This window comes from Camelus dromedarius, chromosome 32 (genome assembly GCF_036321535.1).
Source record: "Camelus dromedarius isolate mCamDro1 chromosome 32, mCamDro1.pat, whole genome shotgun sequence".
In the NCBI taxonomy this organism is placed as follows: domain Eukaryota; kingdom Metazoa; phylum Chordata; class Mammalia; order Artiodactyla; family Camelidae; genus Camelus; species Camelus dromedarius.
The window spans coordinates 23,625,214-23,649,117 of NC_087467.1; the positions used below are offsets into that span (position 1 = coordinate 23,625,214).

Below are 23,904 nucleotides of genomic sequence, written 5' to 3' on the forward strand. Positions count from 1 at the left end.
ATTTAACCTCTCTGTGCCACACTTTCCTCATCTAAGACACGAGAATAAGGCCAACGCATGTGCTTCAGAGGGCTGTTTGCAAGGTGAGTGAGTGTGTGTGGGCGAGCGCTTCTCAGGCGGCTGTCAGTGTGCAGGACAGAGTCCTTGGTGTCTCGGCAGTGCTTGACTTGATGGCCGCGAGCAGTTGTTACCCCAGGCTCGCCTCATTTACACAGTGTGGCACTGGAGGGACTTGTGCTGCTGTCAGTGGGGTTTGCCCAGAGATCTGAGGACATTTCCGGAAGAGCCGTTCCAGAGGACGTTGAGAGTGTGGGACAGGATTGGAGTCCGTGTTGTGAGCTCACGTGAATGTGTGCTGCTCTGGGTCACTGCTGGGCAGACCTCTGACCTTGGTGCCCTTTGTGAGTGGGGCTTCGTGTTCTCACATGACTGTCTCCACTGCCTTCAGTGAAGACGGATTTCCCCTGCAGTGAGAATCTGTATTACGTGTCATTTAAATGCACGTGTCTTGCTATATTTTATCATAAGACAGAAATGTACTTTCACCATGCGTGCTGCTGAGCAGTTTCGATTCTGTGTCTTTTCTGTTTCTCTTTGTCCTGCTGACGTACAGATAGAGGCACACTCCTGGGTCAGGACCCAGCGGCCTTGGTTCCCTCACTGACTTCCATTGACTTTCATGCCGGGCACTAGGCTGGCCCTGGAAATACGATGGGGAAATGACTTAAAAAACAGGAAAACGTTTAATTTAATAAAAACACTGCATAGACTTCTTCTGTGCAACATGCCCGTGTCGTGTGTGTTTGTACAATTAAGTTACTTGTGAGTGTGGAAAAGGAGGGACCCGTGCAAGACTCAGTCATTTTATTTCCATATAAAAAAGTGTCCTGGGGGGGTTTTATGACCATCCCTTTAAGATCCTGGAGGCTGTCGGGAATGTCCATTTGCACCAGGAGTTTGGGCCTGGGTCAGAGTGCAGAGGGGTGAGGTGGCGGGGGCTCTGGGCTTGGCACGGAGCCAGATCTTACAACAGGGACGGAGACGCTGCCGGCCCAGAGAGTGTTTATGGAGGGAGCCACCCTGGCGCTGGCAGCCCCCGTTGTGCTCACTTGCACTTTCACACGTGGGTCAGGACGGAGACTGTGGAGGAGAGGGGCCACTTGCTTCCCTCCTATTTCTTTGAAACACGTGACCAGCCTCGCTTTGGCTGAAGGATATATCAGGGGGAATGGATGTGGCTTGTTTGTGGGTCAGTGGTGTGGGGCTCACTCTTGGATTCACCTGTTCAGCACATTCTTGTTGAGCACTTATGTGTGCCAGGCACTGAGGCAGGTACTGGGGGTGGAGGGGAGCAAGGCAGAGGAGGCTCCTCCGCTCAGGGGAGTTACTAGTCGGCCAGGGAGACAGACAGGAAGTAAACAAGCAGATCCCATGACTTGACACAGCGGTCAAGTCATAGGGAAAATCAGATGGGGAAGGAGATGAGAGACGATGGGGTCTGACTGTTACTGATGGGGTGTGCAGGGACGGCCTCGCCGACGAAACGGGGAAGGAGTCTAGGCTGAGGGCCCAGCTCGGGCGCAGGGCTCAGGGCACGGCTCTCTCCACGTCTGTGTGAGTATCTGTGAGTTTTAACCAGTGCTGTTTGCTATATATTTAGTACATTTAAATTGTGTCTCTTTTTGAATCGTTGCTTGTTAAGAATTGTCCATCTCCCAAACACTGAGTCCGCGAGAGGGACTTACTCACGTTCAGTTCTTGAACTTCAGTTTCTGTGTTTTCTGGTACTTTCCAAGCACACATTTCAGATGTGTTGATACAGGTGTGAAGGAAACAGCTGCAGGTGGTGGCCAAGCACAGTCTCACTGTCGATCCTGCAACTTGCGTGAAGACTCTGCAGGCGGGTGGGGGGAGGGGCTCCCTGTGAGGAGCTGGGTCTGGGGAGAGGCAGTGCTGTTCCCAGCAGAGGCACGGGGGTGGGAGAGATGGGCGGATGGACACTCGGCTGTGTCCCTGAGGGGCGAGCGTGTCACTAGGGGCCCAATAGGGGGAGGACAGGGCTCCTCCAGCCCCCGTTCTCTTCCAGTCTGGCCCCTCAGGCAGCACCAGGGCTGTTTCTCATGATGCAGCCTTTCAAGGTGCCTCCCCCGGCAGGTAACACCCACACTGGTCCACATTGGGGCTGATCTCTCGGCTGCTGGACAGAGCCCGCGAGCAGTCCCCAGGGCGGTGGGTCCTCATCCGGGGCAGCCGCAGTGCCAGGCGCCCAGCAGCCACGCTCCGGCCCACCTCGCTTAGCGGGAGGGCGTCTGATGCACGTTCCGTGGTGTTTTCAGCAGCGAGCACTGCCGGGCAGAAGGACGGGAGCCACGAACACCCTGCGTCCTCCTCCCCCAGCTCTCCTCCCGGGGGCTTGGCTCTTGGTTCCTTTCTGCTTGTGAGTCTCTTGGTTTCTTAGAAGGAGTCACCACAGCCTGTTGCCATCCTCTCAAAACGAAAGCTGCAGCTCTGGCTACGGGACCGTCTGTGTGGCCTGAATTTGCTCTTGGTATAAACACCGTCTCCAGAACTCGCGGCTGAGCAGTGTGGTGCTTGCCCAGTAACTAAATCTGGATTTACAACCTTTTTCATCTCCAGTAACTCGAGCAATTTTTATAATTTAGATCTGTTTCCAAAGTGTGATTTTGGCAATACAGGGATTTTCTTATCTTAAAAGTTTTACGAAAAAATTTAAAATCCCTTGGACATTTAAGTGAAAACCGTAACTTTTGGAATGCCGAATCTCCCCGTGAGTGTTCTCGTTTATGTCAGTGCTGCTGACACTGCAGACTTTCTATAGCTCCTGGGTCCGTGCTGTTTGCAGACGCCGGTCAGCACACATTCTTTCACACGAGTGGAGGAAACACGTTTGCGGTGACCGGGGGACTCCTGCGTAATTTGAGTTCCTGACTGTTGGCCCCCAAGAATGTGGGTGAAGCGCTGGTGTCCGCAGGATGGCGGGCCCTGCTCTCGGTGCTCGTTGTAGCCTGAGTGCGTTTTGATACCTGCTGTGGTTGACAAGTTGCTCTTTCATCTCTGAGTATTTACTGAATTAAGAGCAACTTTTTGCTACCTTGTACTTCCTTAACTCATTCCGTTACTTTATCATTCTTTTATTCATCCAACGTTCATCATTCCTGAAAAACACCCCAGTGCCCTGGTCCTGTGGGGCCCACACCGGGAGGGGAGGGGGGGAACCAGTCAGAAACAGGGCTTCAGGCTCCAGGATCCAAAGGCGTATCCTCTCTCCAGCCCTGCCCGGCTGCACTGGCTGCCCCGGCCAGGAGACCCTGCACCTGCTGCAGGTATCTCTGCTTGTGTCTCTGGGGCACCCGTTTTCCTCTCCTCCTGTCTCCGCAGCCTTGCGCTGAGGAGGGTGTCATTGGGTATGGCTGCCTCTGGGCGGCAGGCTCGGTTTCCCTCCTGATATGCTTGTGCAGGGCCGCGGGCCATGGCTGCTGGCAGCGCGCTCTGGTCACGTGGCCTCCACTGAGCAGGACTAAAGGGGCGCCCGGGAGCCTGCCCTTGAGACGGCGTGTGCCGCCTGGGCTGCTGCTGGAGTGCAGCCTGTCCTCGTCTCGTTGACGCCAGCAGTGTCGTGGCGCTCACACTCCCTGAAACTCTGGCAGCTGCCGTTGCTGATGTTAAGGAGAACTTGGAAAAGCCCTCTTGACTGTGTCTCCCACGCAGTGGTGACCTCAGCTGCTCCGGGAACTGAGGGCTCTCGCACTCGTCCCTTCTCACCTTCCTGTGTATGCACCATCTCGGCTCATCTGTGGGATAACTGTCCCCACGACCTGTCACGTTCCTTCTCACAGGAACCTGACACTCGGTCATTTCTGTGTGATCCTGTCTGAGTGTGACAAACGTACACACACAGGTCCCCATCTATGTTTTGTGGCTCCCAGTTTGGACACACGGTGCAGACGAGGGGACTGGACCGGTTTGTGTGCTGACCCTGCTCCAGCCGCTCGGATCATCAGGGACAAGCGGCCCTGCTGGTGCGGTGTGTGGGCCGCGGCCTGAGCGTGTCACCCTCTCCACACCCTCTCTCCAGCTGCATGTCTGTGTGGAAGCACCGATTCCAGGTGGAAGGAAGAAAGCCGACCAGAGTGCGCTTCCTCTGCCCCTCCCCCGTGCTCTCGGTTCAGTCAAGTCAGAGCAGTCACTGGTGGACCCACTGCTGGATGCTGGGGCTGCAAAGGTGTGATGTCCTCTGGGCTCGAGAGGGCTTGCCAGTGGGCGAGGCAGGCAGACAGGTGATGGCAGTGTGACAAGGGCTGAACAGGAGGATGCATAGGTCACCATGGAAACAGGCAGCCGTGTTCAGTTGCGGATGGATGGGGAGATGGAAGGTCATAGGCAGCTGTCAGTAAGTGGGGGGAGTGAGTCATTCCAGGCAGGAGAGGTGGGGGGGCACCAGGCACCACGAGGGGAACTGAGTGTGCTTGAGGACAGCCTCGTGTCTGGGCGTGTCCGGCGTCCAGGGCAGTGTGCGAGGAGTCAGGAAGTGAGGTTGGAAAGGTGGTCAGGACCACATCAGGAGGGAGGGTCTCACGTATGTGGCTGACGTGGACTGTTCTGAAGGTTGAAAGCAAAGGGATGGCATGATATTTCTGATTTAGAAATAACAATTTGCTTGATAGAATAAACCTTCCTTCGTCCACCAAATGTTTGTTTGAAAACCTATTACGTTATCTGGGCCTCAGGAAGGTAACAGGAAAGAATCAGTGCCCTCCGTACATTTAGATGAACTCACATTCTAGTGATCGGGGTAGTGAGCAAACGAGAGTCAGTCATGTGATTTATGGAACGGTGTTAAGTGTTACAGGAAAGATAAAGCAAGAAACGTAGATAGGGAGTCTTGAACGTGGGTGGGAAGGGGCACATTTCTAAACAGGGTGGTTTGTTACACTGGAATATGAAGAAAGTGTGTGTGTTTTGAATGAATTCAGCGTGTGCGTCAGGACCCAGAGTCTGCCGTCTTCGTCTCTTACTCGGATCCGTTTTCTTGCTGGTTCAGGACTGTCTGAGAAGCAGTGTTGGGAAGAGCTGCCGTATGTGCTGTGAAGTAGGATCAGACCCTGACTCTGGGTCCCCTCAGTGTGTCTGCTCCTTCCGGTCACATGGGCGGTGGGACCGACTGGGGTCTGGAGAGGAGAAGGCGGGGCGTGGTGAGGGTGGGAGTGATTGTTTAGGCGGGACCAGTGGTTCTGTCTCCGCTGAGGACACACAGGACAGAGCGGTCTGCTTCAGCAGGGATATCAGGCTACAGCGAGGTGCCGTCCGTCCAGGAGCGGGCCCTGGTGCTTCCACACTGCTGTCACTGGTGACTGCCCTGGCGACCAGTCCCCTGACGTGGGCTTAGCCACTGCAATGGTGAGCAGGTCCTTGGAGCTGAGAGTGGAGGGTGTCTGCGGCCCATCCTGTCTGAAGCAGGCCGGCGGGGAAGCCGGGTGAAGGTGGAGGGTGGTTCCAGCCTGTGACAGGAGACGATTCTGAGCAGGTGCTCGGTTGGAGATCTGGGTCAAGTGACAAGAGCAGCAGGAGGCCCGGAGCTCCCGGTGCTGGGTGGCCAGTCCCACCACCCCTGGAGCACGGCTGCTGGTGCGCCCTTGGGAGAAGCGAGCAGAAGGACGGGGCGGTTAATTTCAGAAGGTAGGAATTTTATCAGCCACTGTTCCACTGCGAAGGGCGCATTTAAGACCCTGTCCTGGTTGTGAGTCATGTGGTTTTGAGGTCTCTGTTGAGGAGTTAGGCACAGGACTTCCAGAGCTCCTCAATTGGCCTGTAGTGCTGCAAGGAAAAGAAGTTCTCTATGAGAGGCCAGGAGGGGCATGTTCAGGACAGAAATTCTTACTCTTAGTTGTTCTTTTCCTTTTTCCTCTTTCACGTGGTATACGCCAGACGGTTAGTATTAGCTTGTACGTAATTAGAAAGACATTTAGGACAGAAAGTTTTTTCCCCTAACTTGGTAGAAATCGTGGGTTTTATGTTCCATTTCACAGGAGGCTTGTTGTCTGCCCTGGGTGAGTCAGGAATTCCCTTGGGGCTGTTTGCCGTCTGTGACAGGGAGAGGTCGCCCCGTTCTCCAGGGCCCTCTCGGCAGCAGGGTGTCATGAATCTACGACAATTCCCAGTCACTGAATTCATCAGAAGGCCGTGGAAGAGTTTGGAGAAGCTGCAGAGGTCTCAAAATTGGGAGAAAATTCTTTGTCACTAAGAGCAAAGTGATTCTAAAATCTATTGCTGATTCTAGATTTTTAAAAATAAGAAATCAAATAGAGAATTACGGCAGAAAGAAACGCCGTTTTCTTCACTTTAAAAATCCTGACTTTAGAGAAGGGGATTTATTTATCTACTTTAGGAATTATTTAAATATTTCAACTTTTGAAATTAAACCTGTAACTCCTGAAGGAAAAACTGGCTCTTGAGTCTCTAATTCTATATTCTACTCCAATATTATACGTCTGAAAGAACCATGAATTTGAATTTGTAGCCAGTGTTTCTGATGTTTAACAGTCTTTAATTTTTTTCAGCTTCTGGCTTAGCAGAAATACTCAACAAGTTTCACAAAGAATGGACAAAATATGAGAAGAAAACATTAAAAAAAATTCTTCCGTGTTCCTTCTCTGACTTGCGTCTTGCTCCACGGAGGGCGCTCTGGCTCTTGTGTGTGAAAATGTTCAGGAGCCCTTCCTGTGGTCCCAGGGTTTCTGAAATGCCTCGTTGACAGTACAGAGCTGTAGCAATTGGGCCCTATATCCAGGAATCATCAAAATATCTGCCTGTTTTAAGAGATCAGGGTTTTTAAAAAGTAAATTAGCAAACACCAACTAAACATCCCAGTAGAGTACTGTTAGCTAGAGAGGGCCTCACACGGCGAGGGGTCTGATCTCACCAGGCAGGGGCCCCTCGGGCTGCCCGCCCCATCATTCTGAGGCTCTCCAGGCCCCCTCTGTCCTGGCCACACGCCCGGCCAGGGAGCACAGAGGTCTGGGCAGGGGCTCTGTCAGTGGTGGTGAAAGATCAGCCCAGGGGATTCCGTACACGGCCGAGGTTAGAGCCTCTCACCTGGGGGTCTTAGTTTGAAATGTCACAATAACCTGGTTATTGGAGGACCACCCCTGATGTCTGAACACACTGGGCTTTTGGATGGAGAGTGTGGTGGAGACGGTCTTGCATGGTGGGTCAGGATCGAGTTGGAAGCCTGCCTCTGTCAATACAGTCAGGTTACCTGGGACAGACCCTTGGCCAGACCGTTTCATTCCAGCTGCAGCATTAATCTGTGACACTTAATAACATCATAGCAGTTTTCCCGATAGCGCACCAGGAAGCCGACGCAAAATTTCAGTGCACTTGTTTCGGGTCAAGTGGCATGAGATGGGAGAGGTTTTTAGTGATACCCAGCTGGCGACTCACCACTGAAAAGGTTTCGATATTGATACTGATACTTCCATTATCTCAGAAGTAAGAGCGCTCTAAGCACGTGAAGCTGCTGTGGTGCATCTGGGTGACGGCAAGCCCACCCGAGACACAGGCTCGAGAACTTTGTTGCGTACGTGGGGTACTCATGACAGCTGAGTCTCACATGTCCACGAGAGCAGGTCTGGAAACCGAGAGACAGCGATTGGAGAGCCTGAGACCGGAGGCTGGGGATCTGGACACACACCTGGATTTTGCCATTTGTTAGTAGTTCAGTTATGGGCAGGTCACTTGATGTGAGTCTGCATTTCCTCGTCTGTAAAACGGGAGTAATAATTTCACAGGGTTCTTGTGGGCTCAGGGTAGGTCATACGTTTATTCAGCGGGTAGGTGACTCACCAAGTGCCCGTTACTCGCTGGCAGCAGTGTCTGTGTGGAGAATATGGGGAAGGAACCGCGTCTTTGGAAGAAGTCATGCGTCTTAGGCATGCTCATGTAGAAGATTCACACTATGAAGAGGGCTTGCTCTCTGATCTCCGCGCGCCCTTCTTGCCCCAGGCATTCGGCATACACGGGCCTCCGTATTGGTTGTAGGCATGACTGGGCCACGGTCGTCGCCTTGAAAATATTTTGTTACTTTGGACGGGTCTCCCTTGGACCACCCGAGTAGAGAAGAGTATGGACGTGGTTTCATTTCCCGGCTGGTTTAAAGTTCCACGTCGACTGGGACGTGGGAGTTTAACCCGAGGTCCTTTCAAACCACAGCAGTGGCTGGCTTTTTACTTGGAGTTTGACTCCGTCTCAGTTAGTGTCTCCTCCTTTCCGGTCACCGTTTCGGCAAAATTGGGGGTCCCGGCTTTTGGCTAATGTCCTTTTCATGTTTGATAGTAATCCAGACTCCAGAATTTCAGGGGCTGTAGCTCAAGGGTAGAGCATTTGACTGCAAACTCCAAAATTTCTTTTGGAAAGAAAGATAAATTCTTTCCTTGACATTTCTTTTTTCCACTAAGTTAAAAAAAAGTTCACTTCATAAATGTGATCTCAGATAGCTGGATTTAAACGCGTGCCCCTGAGTGGGGTGGGGCCTCCTTGGAGCTCCCCGCAGCCCAGGCTGCGCCCAGGGCGGTTTTCACCTCGGAGGTGCAGCCAGGGACTAGCTTTTGGTTGTGCCTTGGGGGTGCTGGCACGTTGTCTACACCAGGTTGGGGGCTGCTCCCCCTGCAGCCCCACGTGCCGCTAGCAGAGCTGGTGGAGGGCTGTGTGCTGGTGCCTGCCCCATTATTATTTGTTTGAACAGTGGATGTTAGAGTGGGAAGGACCTCAGACTTGACTCAGGCCTGTCACGCACGTTCCAAACAGAATCAAAGAGGAGTGAAGAGGCTGTGAGGGTCAGCATCAGTGGGGGTCCTGGGGCGCTTTTCCTGAGGTGTTTTCCTGCCATCTGCCCACTGAGTGGGGCGTTCTATGTGTATCCGCCAGCTTCTGTGGGCGCTCCTAGGAGCGGCTCCCAGGCAGTGTAAGGTGTACAGATGTTTGTGTGCTCACGTGTGTGTGATTATGTCATCTCCTTCGTTTAAATTGACAGTGCTAAGATTGCAACTTTATCTTAAAGTCTTAGTTTTTTTATTTTTGGGGGGGGTTAGGTAATTAGGTTTATGTATTTTTATTTTATTCATTTTTAATGCAGGCACTGGGGATTGAACCCAGGACCTCGTGCATGCTAAGCAGGCACTCTACCACTGAGCTACACCCTCCCCCGTTTATTTTGTAGTCTTATAAAAGCGTATTCCATTTTCAGTACTGACCCGTGCAGGTTTCAGGTCCCCTGTTCCTTGGTGGCGGTGGGAGTTGGTTTGGGCTCCATCTTGTTCTTTAAGTCACTCACGTGGCCCTTGGCACAGGTGCTTCTCAGGTAGCAGAGAGCACAAACTATTTTTCCTTCTTGTATGACATAAAGTCAGTGCTGTCCCTTTGGTATTAAACCTGGTCCTTAGGCATGAGATGAACGAACACCAGAGAGGTTAGATGTTTTTCCCAGAGTCTCACAGCATCCTGTGACAAGTTGGAAATAAAATTTTGTAGCCTCCTTTTGTCCAGCCTGAGCCCCCGAGTCCTGCTGGAGCCCGGGCTGCTGCCGCACCCGCTCCCCTCCTCCGTGCAGGCATGGGATAACTGCCAAGGAGTTTTTCAAGCAAAGGAAGAGTTTCAAAGCTGTGACTCTGCTGGCAGGCTGTGGAAGGAGGGCACCTGTGTTACTCATTCTGTGGGTTAGAGACATCGAGTGAGTGTGTCCGCAGGCCCCGGCTGCCCCAGGCACTGAACTGTGCCTTTCACAGAGGGCAGCCCCTTGTGAGCGCGGCTTCTTGTGGTCTCGAGGTAGACCGAGTCCCAGCCATCACGGCACACGAATGGAGAAGTGAACATAGCAGCTCAGGAGCACGGGCTCTCATTGACCACTGCATGCTTTGTGTTGTGCTTTTTCAGAGTGCAAATTCACCTGCACCAGCGGTAGATGCTTGTATCTTGGGTCACTGGTCTGTAACCAGCAGAACGACTGTGGGGACAACAGCGACGAGGAAAACTGTCTCCTGGTGACCGAGCACCCACCTCCGGGCATCTTCAGCTGTAAGTCCCTCCTTGCACCTCAGCGTCCTGACGTCTGACTGTGTTTGGGGGTGGCTAGGAGGCAGGGTCCTGGGGGAGTGGGAAGGATGCTGCTCCTTAGTTAGTGGAAGAGGCCCTGCATCTTCACGGGGGCACCGTGGTTGTCTTTTAGGGCGGAAAGACGGTGTGTCTGACAGTCGGAGGTTCATTCCGCTTTCAGAGATGGCAGTTGCACTGTGTTTGGAATTGGCTTTCTGCTTCTTGCCTTAGAAGCACTGACTGATCACAAGGAATAATATATTGATTCAGTATTCTTCTTACTGGGTTCATAGGCTTTTTAGAGTAATTTTAAATAATGACACAAAAGTTTTTAAATAAGCAAAGAAAGGTATGTAGGGAGTCCACAATTAACCAGGTAGTTACACTGAGAAAGTAGAAAACGTTTATGTGGGACCAGTGCCCGGCTCACCAAGCTCAGGAGTCCAGTGGTGCCAGTGTTCCCCCGGGCCTTTCTGTTGGAGCAGTTTGCCCCTTCTCACCTCGAGCATCCGTAGTTCGTAGGGCGCTGTGTCTGCTCTTGGAGAAGACGGTTAAGGTGAGATGTGTGCTCTCCTGGTGTTGAGATCCTGTTTCCTCTGCAGCGGCCTCGGTGGTCATCAGTGTTGTCCTTCACCCAGCGCGCTGCCTGGACCCGGGAGAAGGGGCCGCAGTGAGCCACGCCCACGGAGCATGCCTGTGGGTCGGGGTCCTGGCTATGGCTCTTCCGGCAGCTCGGTGCCCTCGCCTGTACAGGGCTGCAGGAATCCTGCTGGCACCGCAGTCAGTGAGGCTGAGTCGGAGTCTTAGAAGGAGGAGACCCACATGAGGGCAGTGTCTGCCCCGGGTCTTCTCTGGGCTGAGCGGCAGCAGCACCTCTGTGACGGGCCCCGGGGAGACTTGGGCCCTGTGCGAGGTCACACGGGCCTGAGGCTCTGTGTGAGAAGTGGGGGAGCACCCTGGCCTCTGCCCAGAGGCGGCCTCTCCTCTCCTCGCCCGCCTCTGCCGCCCTCCTGCGCCCTGAGCCTGTCCCTTCCTCCCTGCCTCCCTTTCTCATCAGTATTTCTTGGGTTTTAAAGCTGATCTCTCGACGTATAGAATAAAGTTACAAATATTATCCTTTTTGAAATCATTGTGTCTCTATGTATTGATGTTTTAATTTCCTCTGAACCTGTTCAGAGTAAGTTTCGGGTCCTGTGTCTCTTTGCCTGAAATTACTTGCATGTGCATTTCCTCAGAAAGATACTCTCTTCCACAACAAGCCTTGTCATCAGACCCAGAAGACGTCGTGTTGCCACAGTACCGCTCTCTGCTGCACAGCGCGCGTCAGACTCCTGCGGCTGCCCCGGTCTGGTCTGGTCTCGTCTTCCGTAGTAACTGTTCCTGTTTCTTGGCAGGGGCCCCGTGGACAGTAGCAGGGAGGTGGCGCTGGGAGAAGCCCCGCCATCATCACTGTCCGGGGCGGGCGGCAGCGCGGCTCCTTTCTCTGGGACTAGTGGTGCGGAGGGCCCTTCTGAGGCTGGAGACAGAGCCCAGAGAGGTGAAGTAATGCGCTCAGGTCACCCTGCTAGATGACCTTGGAGTGAGGAACTGCACTCAGGCTGTGGTTTTGTTTTTGCTTTAAGTGTTTTTTTTTTTTTTGTGTGTGTGTGTGTCTTTTCCGTGATGTTTTTTGAGTAAGGCAAGGATTTACTCATCAGTTTTCAGCAGTTTGTAGGGTTTGGGGTGGAGACCAGACAAACCAGTCTGTTGTCGCTAGGCCCGCAGACGTGAGTGCTCCGAGGGCGCTTGTCTATAGGACAGGTTTTAATTGATGGAAAACTGATGATAATCTTGGTTTCATCCTGGACTTTCACATAGATTCTAAACTGTCACCCAGGAGCTGCAGCACACCAGGGTGGCTGGCGTTGTTGAGTTCCTTCGGGTCTCCTCTGCTGACAGACTGGGCGCTGAGTTCTGGCCTGACCGTGCGCTGTTGGCACGACTCGGGGGTCGGTCCTCGAGGGACCCAGTGGACGTGGGGGCCTCTGCTGCTGCTGGCCTTCCCTGCTGGGAGCCTGAGACCCCAGAATCCCCGCTGGAGCTGGCGTCAGCACGCGGGGCACCTCCACGCGCCTTCAGCGCTGCAGCAGGGCGGGTAGGTGCGCACGCCACATGTTGTGCTGCCCCCAGGCAGGGTGGGTGGGGGCTCCCCTCGCGGGCTCTGCCTGCCTCGGTCAAGGCCATAGTAGAGACCGCTCACCGCGGACCAGGCTGTTCTGCACAGCAGCACGTGTTCTTTCGACAGAGCTCCCCACCCCTTTTCCAACTTAGAAAAGAAAAAAGAATCCATGGCGTAAGAGTTACAGGTTTGTGTGAAAATGACCCAAGATGGCATCTAAACGCGATGAGGGGAGGCGGAGTCAGGGGTCATTGTGGCCGCTTCCCGGCACTCTGTGGGGTGAGCCTTGGAGGGGCACATGCCGCCCCCTCCCCACCATCCTGCCAGGGGCCCCTCCCCACCTGCCCGCCCCTTGATTTGTACCTTTGTTTCTCCAGGATGGCTTTCTGATCTGTTAAAATCTTGCAGGTCTTGAAAGGCAGTGTTGCCTTTTCAGATAAACAGAGGGAGGGAGTTTCATTAAACCTTGGGCTCCACTTCCTCCCGCTGTGACACTAAATTTACGTGGATAAAAACAGCCTCTCAGATTTACATTTTGATTCTGTTACTGCTTTCGTGTGTAGGGGGCTGTCCCACTTGAGATGAAATTTATCCACTTCTTTAAATATTTAGTAGTCTAGCATGGATGTTAATGAAAGTCTGGCAGTGCTATTTTGAGAGTTGCAACAGTGATAGTGATTTTCGGTGTCAGGTTCCTGCTTTGCAAAGGGAGAGCGGACGGGAGGAGGAGGGGGGAGACCGTTTCAGTCCTAATAGAGTCTGCCATCCACTGGGCCTGCCAGACAGATGGGTCATGAATACTGTCTAGACAGTCCCTGCCCGAGCGGAGCCCTGGCCCCCGAGGACACACACGAGACGCGGCTTGAGTAACCAGGAGGGTCCTGGCAAGCACTCCCGCCATCAGACAGAAATCGATGCCCGCCTGCTTCCTGGGGGAGGCTGGATGCAGGGGTGGGCTCTGTCTCTGATGAGTTTTCCTGCAAACGTGATGCTAGGCTTTAGGGAGGGGTGAGGGAGAGGTGTGTTGATGGTGCTGTTGCTGTGAGGATGCGGGCATGTCATTCGGAGAAGAGGCGTGTCCTCGGGATGGTTGCTGACTGGGGGCCTGGGCCCGCCTTGAGCACCGCCCAGTGGGTTCTGCTGGTGCTGCCGTGGCCGGCCAAGGAGACCGTCCGCCCCGACTGCTTGTTCCTGGTTCAGCCTTTGCTTAGGACGGGGTTGGAGAGACTGCCCTGGCTGGCTGTCTTTTTGTGTGAACCTTCAAGGACTGGCCCAGGCTGGTCTCCTCACCCGCATCGTGGTGGTGCCGCGGGGGATGAGGAGGAAGCTCGCGGGGGGCGTCCTGGTGCTCATTTCACCCGTGTCTCCTCAGTGTCCGGGGTGCGATTATGGAATCAGCAGCAGGTCCCTGCTTGTGCAGACTCACAGTCTCAGTGCGTGTGTGTCTGGTGCGTGGGGTACCCTTAGGGTGAAGTTACGGTGGGGGGGCCCCGCCCGGACCAGCAGACTCAGCTCAGCCGGGCTGGCCTCCTTGCTGGCCTTGTTGTCAATAGTCTTGTATTTGGCCCCGAAGGTCTGCAGCACGGCTGGGAGGGGACCGTCCTCCAGTAACTGCAGCAGTAAGGCTGACGTTCAGCCATCGCAGGGTTGTGCGTGCTGCAGAGGTGGAGGGACCCCCGCGGGCCGGGCCTCCTGAGGAGTTAACGGCTGGCTGCCGAGCCCTCGTAGTTCCGTCTCACTGGAGATGCCAGCCAGGGCTTTTAATTTGGGAAACAACTCCCAACAACCTGAATTTAGCAGTCATCGCTTTCGTTCCTTCATCCGTTCTTGTTACATCCTAAGAGCTAACGGCAGAGGGAAAGCAGATGGTTGTTGCTTCTGCCTTCCCAGAAGGAAAAGGGAGTCAAAGATGGAAACTCTTCTCAGGGTGCACAGTCCCCACGGAAGGAAGAGACCATGTGTCTGAGAGCTGGGCCTCCTCCCAGAATGCTTTTCTCGGAAGTACCTTCCGGGTCGTCCAGAGGGCACAGCGGACCTTCAGGAAGGCGTCTTCCTTCCCCGAACTCTGCCCGCTGTCCCCATCCGACTGTGACACATGGGGCGGACGCTCATCCGCTTTGGATAGACTGCAGGGGGTGCCCCTCGCAGCATCAGGGTGCGATGCCCACTTACCCGACAGCCCTGGGCGTCTGGGGAAGCCCCGACACCTACTGGTTCTGTTCTCCTGTTGTCAGAGGAGCAGGACATCCTCTATGTCATCAGGCTCCCGCGATTTCCCGGGCTGACTTGTGGGCGTGCACGTGCCTCGGCTGCAGCGGTGCCCTGCGGTCTCCTCTTGGGGAGGAGGCCCCGCCCTCACGTGGGCACACCTGTTCTTGAAGGGACAGCGGGGCACGCTGCCTCTCACCTTTCTGTGTCTTTAGTGGGGTTCTGGGCTTCCTTCATTTCATAGCTCTAAAAAGTGGGAGACAAAGGAACTTGAGCTAAACCTCTGGCCCCTTCCCCTAAGGTCTTGGGAGCCTGTCCACAGTGGACGTGGGGGGAGGGGGATGAGCCAGGCCAGGTCAGTTACATACTTTCTGTGGCTTGATTCAGCTCTGTGTCTGTGACTTGACATAGTGTCCACAGAGGGACAACCGAGGAAAATGCCCTCCTTCCTGTTATGTGTGCTTGGAAGACAGAAATGTCGGGTGTTCTCTGCTCCTAGGGGAGGGGGCTTGGTGTGAACTCAAGTTCTTAAATGCCAGTCTGACCTTAAAAGAGGGAGAGGGCCTCTGTCTCAGATGTACCAGGGCACCTGCAGCCCGACGTGTCCGCAGGAGCCGTGTTTGTTCTAATGTTGGGACATTTTAACCTGGAAATGACAGGGCTGATGGCCAGTTAGTAGCTCCTTCCAGAAAACGAGGTACCAGGACTGGTCAGTTTTCAGTTGTTGAAAGAAGATGTCTGGATAGGAGGCTGGAGAGCACTCTGGGGCAGATGTGCTTAGCGTGCTTACTTGTGGGGATGGGGTCCCTGAATGGCAACAGCACATCCCTCTGGGGCGTGTTTCACAGAGCATTTCGTGAGTGTTGAGAGTGTAAGGGGCACAGGGCCAGAGAACCCAGGGGGTGGGAGGTGGGTGGGCGCAGGTAGACAGGATGTGGCCCTGTCGAGTGTTGAGCCAGGGCCCTGAGAAGATCTGTAGAGATTAGGTGGGTTCCCCGGTGCCAGAGTTTGGGACTGCAGACAGTGTCTTCCAGCAGGTGCTCAAGGCAGGCCTCACTGTGGGTGGGGGTCCTGGTGCGCTCCCTCTCCTGAGCAGCCTGGCAGGAGGGCTGGGAGCACATGGGGGAACAGCTGAGTGGAGAGGTTGTGATGGGCTAGCTCGCTTGGAGGCAAGGCCTGGTTGTGAGGAGCAGCCCTGGACAGGTAGACTGGGACTGCAAAGAGCCAGGGGTGCCAGGCCTGATGTTTCTATTCTCTATCCCAAAAGAAGTCGCGGAAGGTTTCTGAGTAAGAGAGCGAGGCTGTGGCACAGAACAGTTACGTTGTGAGATCCTCAGAGACCACCCAGCGCTGAACTCTGCTTTCTAGGCAGGGACCTAAACCCAGAGAGTGAAGTGTCGTGTCAGGGTCCCAGGAGTCGTCCTTGGCAGGTCCCTGGCGTGGACGCTTCCTGTCTCTTTAGGGCAGTTTCCTCTCCACTGCATGATGTCCCCATGCTGACTGTCAGGGTGGGAAGTGACAGGGAAAGTCAGGGACCAGAGGAGGAGTCACCGGAAGGACCCTTCTCTGCAGGGTCGGTGGCCTCAAGGTGAACTCGCTGTCACCACGTGAGACAAAGCATGCACAGGCTTTGGAGAGTCTTATGTTCCCATGATTGTTAAGATTATGTTTAAATAAAAAAAGGCACCTGAAAGCACGTCAGGAGAGGGATGGAGAGGCCTGGAGGGGCTCCCTGCTGAGGTGGGGAGTGTGGTCATCCCAGCACAGAGAGGAGAGGCTGGGCTGAGGTGCAGACCCCCCACCCCCCACCCGCCAGGTCCTGACGCAGGCACGCAGGCGCTGTCCTGGGCTGCGCGGGAGTGAGCTCGCCTGCTTGGGGAGTGGCCTGGCTGAAGACGTGCAGACCAGGAGAGGGTCTCCGTGCAGACCCTCAGCCATGGCTGCTTCTGGACATGCTCAGACCCGGGAGCAAGGTTTCTGCAGCTGAGGCTGAGGTTGGACACCCAGCTTGTGCCCCAGCAGGGGCGTGATTTCTTAGGGGACACGAAGGGATGAACCGAGCCATCCCTGCCTCGCCCCCCCTCCTCTCCCAGGTGCAGCCTGGTTTTGTCCTAACATCATCATTCATTCCTTCATTCAGCAGATACTTGCTAAGTGCCTGCCCTGTGCTGGGTGGAGCCTGTGCAGAGCCTGGGAGGGCAAAGCACCACTGCCTGGAGGGTCAGGAGAGGCTTCCCTGAGGAAGTGATGTGGAGCTGTGGCCTGAGCGTGGCCTTTGGGGGGTCTGCAGGGGAGGGGAGAGCGCGGGGTGATGTGCAGGGAGTGCCTGCAGGGGAGGGCCTGCTGCCCAGGCGAGGAAGGCTGGTTCCCGGGGAGGGGGCTGCCATGGCTGCAGGAAGGGAAGGTGGGAGTGGTGGACACCGAGCTCCAGGAGGAGGACCGGGGCCTGCAGGAGGGGGCGAGACGGGGTGCTGCGGAGGGAGCCCCGTGATTCCCAGCTCCCGGGGCCCCAGCTCACATTGCCGCAGGCTGGTGAGGCTCTGCAGTGGGCAGCCCAGGCTGCTGGCTGCCGCACCATTGTCTCGTCCAGACACCAAACACAGGTTCCTGTGGGGCATGTGGTCGTGAGTGAGCTCTTATACCTGCAGGAATCCCCGCTCACAGTGGGCCGCTGGCAGGGGCCCACCTGTAAGTCTTCGGAGGTCTTCATTCTCCCCACCTACACCTGGAAATGAGTAGAAGCAGAGCGCCAGCTTGCCCAGGGCTGGAGTATGGGGCGCCCTTGGGGCCTGGGGCCTGCGCTGACCGTGGGGCGGTGCCGTCAGAGGCAGGGGTTCGATTATTTGAAATGACAGCAGGTTAATTACATCAAAATTAAACATGTTTTCACTTAGTATATCCTTTTGTGAGATTTTCACTTCAAAATATTACAATCCAGGTTAAAAATTTCCATGGTTGGGTTCAGTTTCTGAAAACCACGACTTCTGATACGTGTGCTTTTCTATATGTGTGCCACACTTAAAACAATTTAAAAAACGACAGCCCCATACCCTCTTATGCCTTACCTCGTCTTACGGTTTGTTCAAGTCTCCAGGGGAAGTTTTCTGTGTTTTCCAGAAAGGAAAAAGAGGAGTATTAAAAGTGAAAAGAGAATTTTCCGCCCTCTGCTGATAGGTGTGGCCTTGGTCCCGAAGGGTGTTGGCCCCTGGCTGGACCGTCCTCAGAGCCCCATGCATGTGGGGGAGGGGGGCCCACGTGTGGGGACCACCAGGTGTGCCGATGTCTGTTCTGTGTGCTGTGAGGGTGGGGGGGGGGGTGCTTCCCTCCTGGACCTGAACACACTCGTCCAGTGAAGGACGTGAAATGGTGTGTTTACTGCCGAGCAGTTGCCAGGTGTCGTCTGTGCCAGACAGGATTGCCACCCTGACTCGAGGGAAGGCTGGGTTCCTGTTCAGAAGCACATCTCTGTTGTAGACGTGTTGTTCACAACGTGGAAATGTGGACACGTTAGGAGTAACTGGAAACCCTTTCTTTATGGAGGGTGGTTTGATCTTTTAAAAAAAAAATTTAGGAACCACTGTGTACATGGTCTTAGCAACTGCCTGGCCAGATGGCCCAGATCAAGCCGTTTCCCCTCGCTTGCTCGGTGCATCAAGCAGTGGCCTCCTTGCTCCCCTCCCCGCGTGACGTAGGAGTCAGAGGCGGATGCAGAGGGAGAGAGTCCATCCCAGGTGCTCGGCCCTGTGAGTCACGCCAGCACCGCCCTTGCGAGCCTTGAGGGAAGACTTGCCCTCGGACTCACGCTTTCCTGCCCTCACCCCCCCACCAATGATGCAGCTCTCCGGTGAGCGGAGCTCAGTTGGTGACAGTCTGTGTCCGGTGAGGTCGGACACTCAGGTGCTGACTCCTGGAGCAACAGTCCTGTCTTGTTCATGGAGTAAGGCCTGATGTCAGAGGCCTCATGGAGTAGCACACGGGAGTGTGTAACTGAGTGCTCTGGAGCGGTTCTGTAACTGCCCCTGCGGGATGATCCGCTGCATCGTGAGTGTGTGTTGTTCGTGTCACCACGGACGGCGCTTCCAGAGCAGCCCTGCTGCCCGTCATTTGTGAGGCCCTGAAAACAGCTCCTCAAAAATGGATGGTGCAGCAAACTTAGAAATGTTTTTTAGAAGGGAGGAGAAACCTGGCAGTCCACCACATTTCCAGATACTCCAGCTCCCCAGGCAGCTTGAAGCAGGCACCAGGCCCCTTGCCTCTCCCCGAGAGAAGTGCAGGCAGCCCGGCGTTTTGGGTGGTGGTCCCAGGAGAGGCGGCTGCAGCCTGGGCTCTGTTGGGGGGGGGTTGCAGGAGGTCAGTGCTGCCCCTGCCTGGTCGGGGAGGTGGATGTGCGAGTGGGAGGCTGTCTCTTCTCCCCCCACACCTGCCGACGTGGTTCCCATCTTCAGTCTCACGCAGGCGGGATGGCCAGGTATTAATATTAACGCAGTAAAGCTGGCGGCGGTGGCGGCAGGCAAATGTGGTCTCCCGTGGTAGAAATATTTACCCGACGTGTCCTGCCAGTGGGAAAGGTTTTGGCAGCAGACCTAGACGTTACCTCATGCGCCTGGGCAGACAGCCGGTTCGATGCTCAGCAGATCTGCAGAGTGAGGAGTGGCGTGGGCCTGCCTGGCCAGCCCCGTGGCCGGGCCCTGACTGGGAGCCGTGTCTCTGAGCCTGTCTTTCTGTCTGCCTTGGTCTCTCCCTCGTTCCTTTCTCTCTCTCTCCAGCCCTCCAGAGTGTTGTCGTCTTCAGACGGCTGTGTTTTTTATCTTGAAGGGCACATTGTGAAAAGGTCTGCCAGCTGGCGGGCAGGTATTAACACGCGCAGACCTGGAAAAGGAGTTAAGAGGGGAAGTGCAGAGTGTGCCCGCGAGCAGACGTCCCCACTCTCAGGCACACATGGCTTCTCACTCTGTGACAGTCAGGGACCAGTGAATGACACAGGCTTCTTGTTTCATTTTGGTTTGTTTTCATTCATGATAAGCACAAGGCCCATTCTAGGAGGAAGGAGGTTTTATTTCAAGATTTTTAGCAACAAAATAATATTTTGAAACATTTGAAAGTGTACTAATTATGTGTTTTTGGTAATTCTACCCCAAAGAAACGTAACGCTTCACATCCTCTTATTTCACTGGCCTCAAATCTCTTGAAAATCAGTGCAGAAGTTCTGGGTCAGCACAATAGGAAAATCTGGATTAGAAAGTAAAATCTTTGGATAATACTGAAAACATTGAGAACGCTTTGAACTATCACTAAAGTACCGAATACTCATTCTGTCCGCTTTCTAGATAAATAAATAGGGTATGGAAACCGCTCCATCTGCTCCAGGGACCAGCTTGCTTTTTGTTTTCTTTGGATCTTGACCCAGTTTCATTTCACGTAGGTTTTGTACGCCTACTAAGTGGCATAGTTTTATCAGTTGGTGTCACATCTCCTGAAATTCCTTCTTAGAGCTAAATAGCCTCTCTGTTGGCCCTGATTGTTAACCAGCTCTTAGGACTGTGTCGAAGTGCATTTTGAGACAATTTTCTTCTAAAATGCTCTTAACTTGGATTTAAGTAATACTAATGTATTTGCACACCCACAACTGAATGCTAAATATTGGCCTGAGTATTACCAAATCTTTGGATACGAAGTTCATTCCAGCCATCAAATCATTAAAAAATTGTTAGCACTGTAAGTGCTAAGCTCACAAATACACAGTATGGCTGCCTGGTAAATTCTTTTCTTTTTAATTTTTACTTTCTGTTTTTTACTGAAGTATAGTCAGGTTACCGTGTTGTGTCAGTGTCTGCTGTGCAGCATGCTTCGGTCGTGTGTAGGTAAACAGCAAGTGTCTGCTGTGCAGCACAGGGAATGGCATTCTCATCTTGTGCTAAATTCTTACTTCCTTACTGGCTTTTTACAGAAGGCAAACATGCAGGGGAGAAGACGAGGACGCTTCCTGCCGGGGGCAGAGGGAGCCGGGCTCTGTGGCCCAGGCCCCTCGTGCTGTCAGCCGGCCTGGGCCGCGACTGATGCAGCCCCCACGCTTGAAACCAGGCGGGGCTGCCCATGGGGCGGTTGCTGGGGCTGAGCCTGTGCAGGTGACCTGCCTGTTTCGGCGGCTCTGGCTTCCCCGCGTCCTTGGAGAGCCCTGCGGTCAGGGAGCACCACTGGGCTGGGCATCGTCCCACAGGCTGAGCTATGTTCCCATCAGACACATGGGGCTGCGTGGGGACCCCAGCTCCCAGACGGTGGTCGTGGTCTGTGGGCACGGCAGTTATCTGTTGTCCCGGGAAGAATTTGGGGGAAGAAATGCTCGCGAGTGAAGGGCACGGCGGAATTTGCTGTGTTAGTCAGGACCATTGCTCATATTGACACGGGCCTGAGGGGCCCAGGGTGTCACGGGAGATTTTAAGTTTGGACTGTGCGTGAATCCAGTCTCTTGGGTTCACCTGTGGCCACTTTGAAATGATGGTGTGATGGATGTTTACAGTTTATATACTGGAAAGTGGAGGTTGATAACACGGGAGGTTCTTTAAAGCAAGGTTTGCTGCGTGTGTTCTTCCTCAGTTATGTGGAAGCTGGCCCAAGGCACTGTCACAGATGGAGTCGCTGGGAGCCGCAGAGCTCTGGGCTCCAGCCCCACTTCTGTCCTGTGTGGCCTCTTCTCTGCAGGCAGTTGGCAGAAGTGTCCTGCGACAGAGGCTCCACGTGGGCTCCCTCTTGAGGGAGAACGCCTTCAGGACTCTATGTGGGGATTGAGACTCTCTGAGGTCTGCATTTTCCTGCTTTGATTATCAATCTAGGGCACAGCCACGGAGCAGAAAGAGGGGAGGTCAGAGGACTTCCTGGCTGTGGAGGAGACTCTGGGTTCAGTCTAAGCCGCCCAGCGTACCCGAAGGCCCACAGGCGGGAGGCGGGTGTGCTCGGGGCCCAGACGCTGAGCCCGCATGTCGTGAGTGAGGCCTGCTGTCAAGTGGATTTTGTTTTGTCCTGGGGCCTTGCACACTGCACATCAGCAGGAGATGAGAAAGGGCAGGCCGTGCAGAAGGAAGACTGTCCGGCATCTTTAAGTGAGCAGTGGTGTCCTTGAGGCGAGGAAGCCTTGCACGAGGCACACCTGTCTTCAGCGAGAGGCTGGGTGTGAGCTGTGGTCTGGCTGTTGGTTTGCCATCCAGGGCCCGCGTTCCCACAGAGATACCCGTTGCTTGTGGTGGCTGATTGTGACGGGTTCTTGTTGGGGAACTCCATCCTCGTAAGAGGCGCTGTCCTTCCTGCCAGAGCACGGCCGGCTGTGTAGGGCAGCTCTGCCATGTGGCTGGACGAATCACTTCGTGCCTGTCCCACGGGGCCGGTGTGACAGCACAGCCCCTGGCCCGGTGGCTGCTTCTGAGTAAAGCAGTGTAATGATGTGTCTCAGTCCCCTTGGGTGGCAGGAGCTGCCACGCACTGCCTGCGTCTCCCCTTGCCCGAGCAGTTCCCTCCTCCGTGCTGGTGGGCGGCCTTCGCTGGGGGTCCGCTCGCCTGCTGCCCCTGCAGTCTGGTTGGGGGTTAAATTGGGCAGACAGAGGGGTCTTCTCTGTGTTGGAGGGTCAGGAATTTGGCCCTGACCCTAACCAGAGAAACACGCTGGGTGGTGTCACCGCAGGGCTCCCCCCTCACAGTCCGCAGGTCAGTCCTCTGGGGAAGTGTTTCCTCACCAGAAGGTCCCGGAATTCATGTGGTGTATTTTCTTCATCCAGACTCTTCCGAGACCCTGCCGCCTTGTAGCTGCCCGCTCAGCGCAGGCTTCCTGTGGGTGGGCGGCTTTTCTTCTTTGCAAACCTCTTTTCTATTAAGTGGTCAAGACGTAATTAAATTACGATCTTCCTTCCCTTCTTTCACTGGGGAAAGTTCAAACGTGAGGAGCCTCCGATGTTCCCTGGGGCTGCTGGGGGGCCGGGCCCCCATTGCTGGAGGCGTGGCCCAGGGGTGGGCCCGGCCGCCGCCCCCCTGCCCCCCTTCCCCCCTGCCGGGGAGGGAGCGTGCAACGCCCTGTCTGAGCCGCAGTAGCTTCCCTGCCGAGTGGAAAATGCCAGGGTCCCCGGAGCTGTACTGGGCTGTGGTTTCACTGCAGCACCTGAGAGATCATTTATGAAACACCTGTCAGACCAAGTGAGGGCAGAAGGTTCTCACCTGTCCTTCTAAGCTGGCAGCGTTTCAGGGAGTTTACTTGTCTGGCTGATGGAGATTCGGATTGAACGCCAGAGCTTGGAGAAATGACAGAGGATTCTGAGCAGAAAGCAGCGAAGGCTTTTCAGCTATAAGGGCCCTAACTTGTCTCTCTGGACAAGTGCCGGCAGCAGGGGTGACAGAGGATGGGTGGACCATCTCAGAGACGCCTGCTCCAGGCACAGATTACAGTGTACGGTTAACCCTTGGACTGTGCGGGGTTGGGGCGCCGACCCTGCACGCGGTCAGAAGTCCGTGTGTGACTTAGAGCCGGCCCTCAGCATCCGAGGTTCTGCATCCGTGGACTCAGGCAGCCACCTCTGTGGTCATGTGTGTTTACTGCGGAAAGCGCGTGTGTAGGCGGGCCCACGCTCTCCACACCGTGTCGCTCAGGGGCCACCTGTGAGCTGCGTGTATTCCCACTCCGTGACACGGACCCACCTGTTCCCACAGACTCCAGGGTATCCGTGGTCACTGAGTACGTGCCCTTGAAAGGGTTAACTTCATTTCTTTTAACCTCAGTTTCCTGATCTGTACATGGAGATAATGAACTGACTTCACGGAAATGCTGTGGGAGCTAACTGAGTAAATCCCCTGGCACGGTGTCCAGTGTGTGATGGACACTCAGCAAATAGTCCATTCCTTCCTCCCTCCTTTTACAGAGTTCAGCTTGTGTAATGAAACAGATGTCTGAGTCAGGTGGGCCTCCCTGTCAGATGAACCAAAACTCTGGGCCCCCAAACAGAGTCCAGCCCGGTAACGATGTGCCCGAGTTACCCCGAGGGGCCGCTGCTTCTGCGTGGAGCCCTGAGGCGCTCGTCACTGCCAGTGTCCGTCCATTTGAAGAAGCCGTTGATCCACGTGGTTCTCCACGTCTGCCTGGAGTTGTCCTGACACTCAGACAGTGGGAGGGGCTCAGGATGGATGGAGAAGATGGGGACAGCCTCCCTGGGGGGAGAGGGCCGTGTGTGCAGGAGGCCGGCACCGCACCGGGTCGGGGGGAAGTGGGGCTGCCCAGAGGAGCTTCCTGTTTCTGTGGGTGCTGCCGCTGCCCCTCCGCTGCCCCGACTCGGGCACAGCGCAGGGTCTTCCACGGCGCCGCTGTGCAAACGCGGAGTGGGGCCTGGGCAGGGCTGGTGCTGACAGCCTGGTGGGAGCGGAGAGTCGACGTCAGGTTTGTTTGTTCACTGTATTAT

General features: G+C 54.9%; 1 protein-coding gene across 10 annotated transcripts in view; it reads left to right on the top strand.

Annotated features, from left to right (window-relative positions):
• The window catches only part of LDLRAD4 (low density lipoprotein receptor class A domain containing 4), a 120,159-nt gene that overhangs the window by 65,019 nt on the left and 31,236 nt on the right, over positions 1 to 23,904 (top strand). For 5 of the 10 annotated variants that reach the window (XM_064481685.1, XM_031439263.2, XM_064481684.1 and 2 more), the window contains exon 4: positions 9,949 to 10,089. The exons of 2 other annotated variants lie outside the window; for them this stretch is intronic. In XM_064481685.1, coding sequence (XP_064337755.1) covers positions 9,949 to 10,089 — 141 coding nt within the window. Of the gene's footprint in view, positions 1 to 5,568; positions 5,698 to 9,948; positions 10,090 to 10,709; positions 11,645 to 23,904 lie in introns of those variants that run through there. 3 more of the 10 variants (XM_064481683.1, XM_064481690.1, XM_064481682.1) reach the window with 3 other exon arrangements.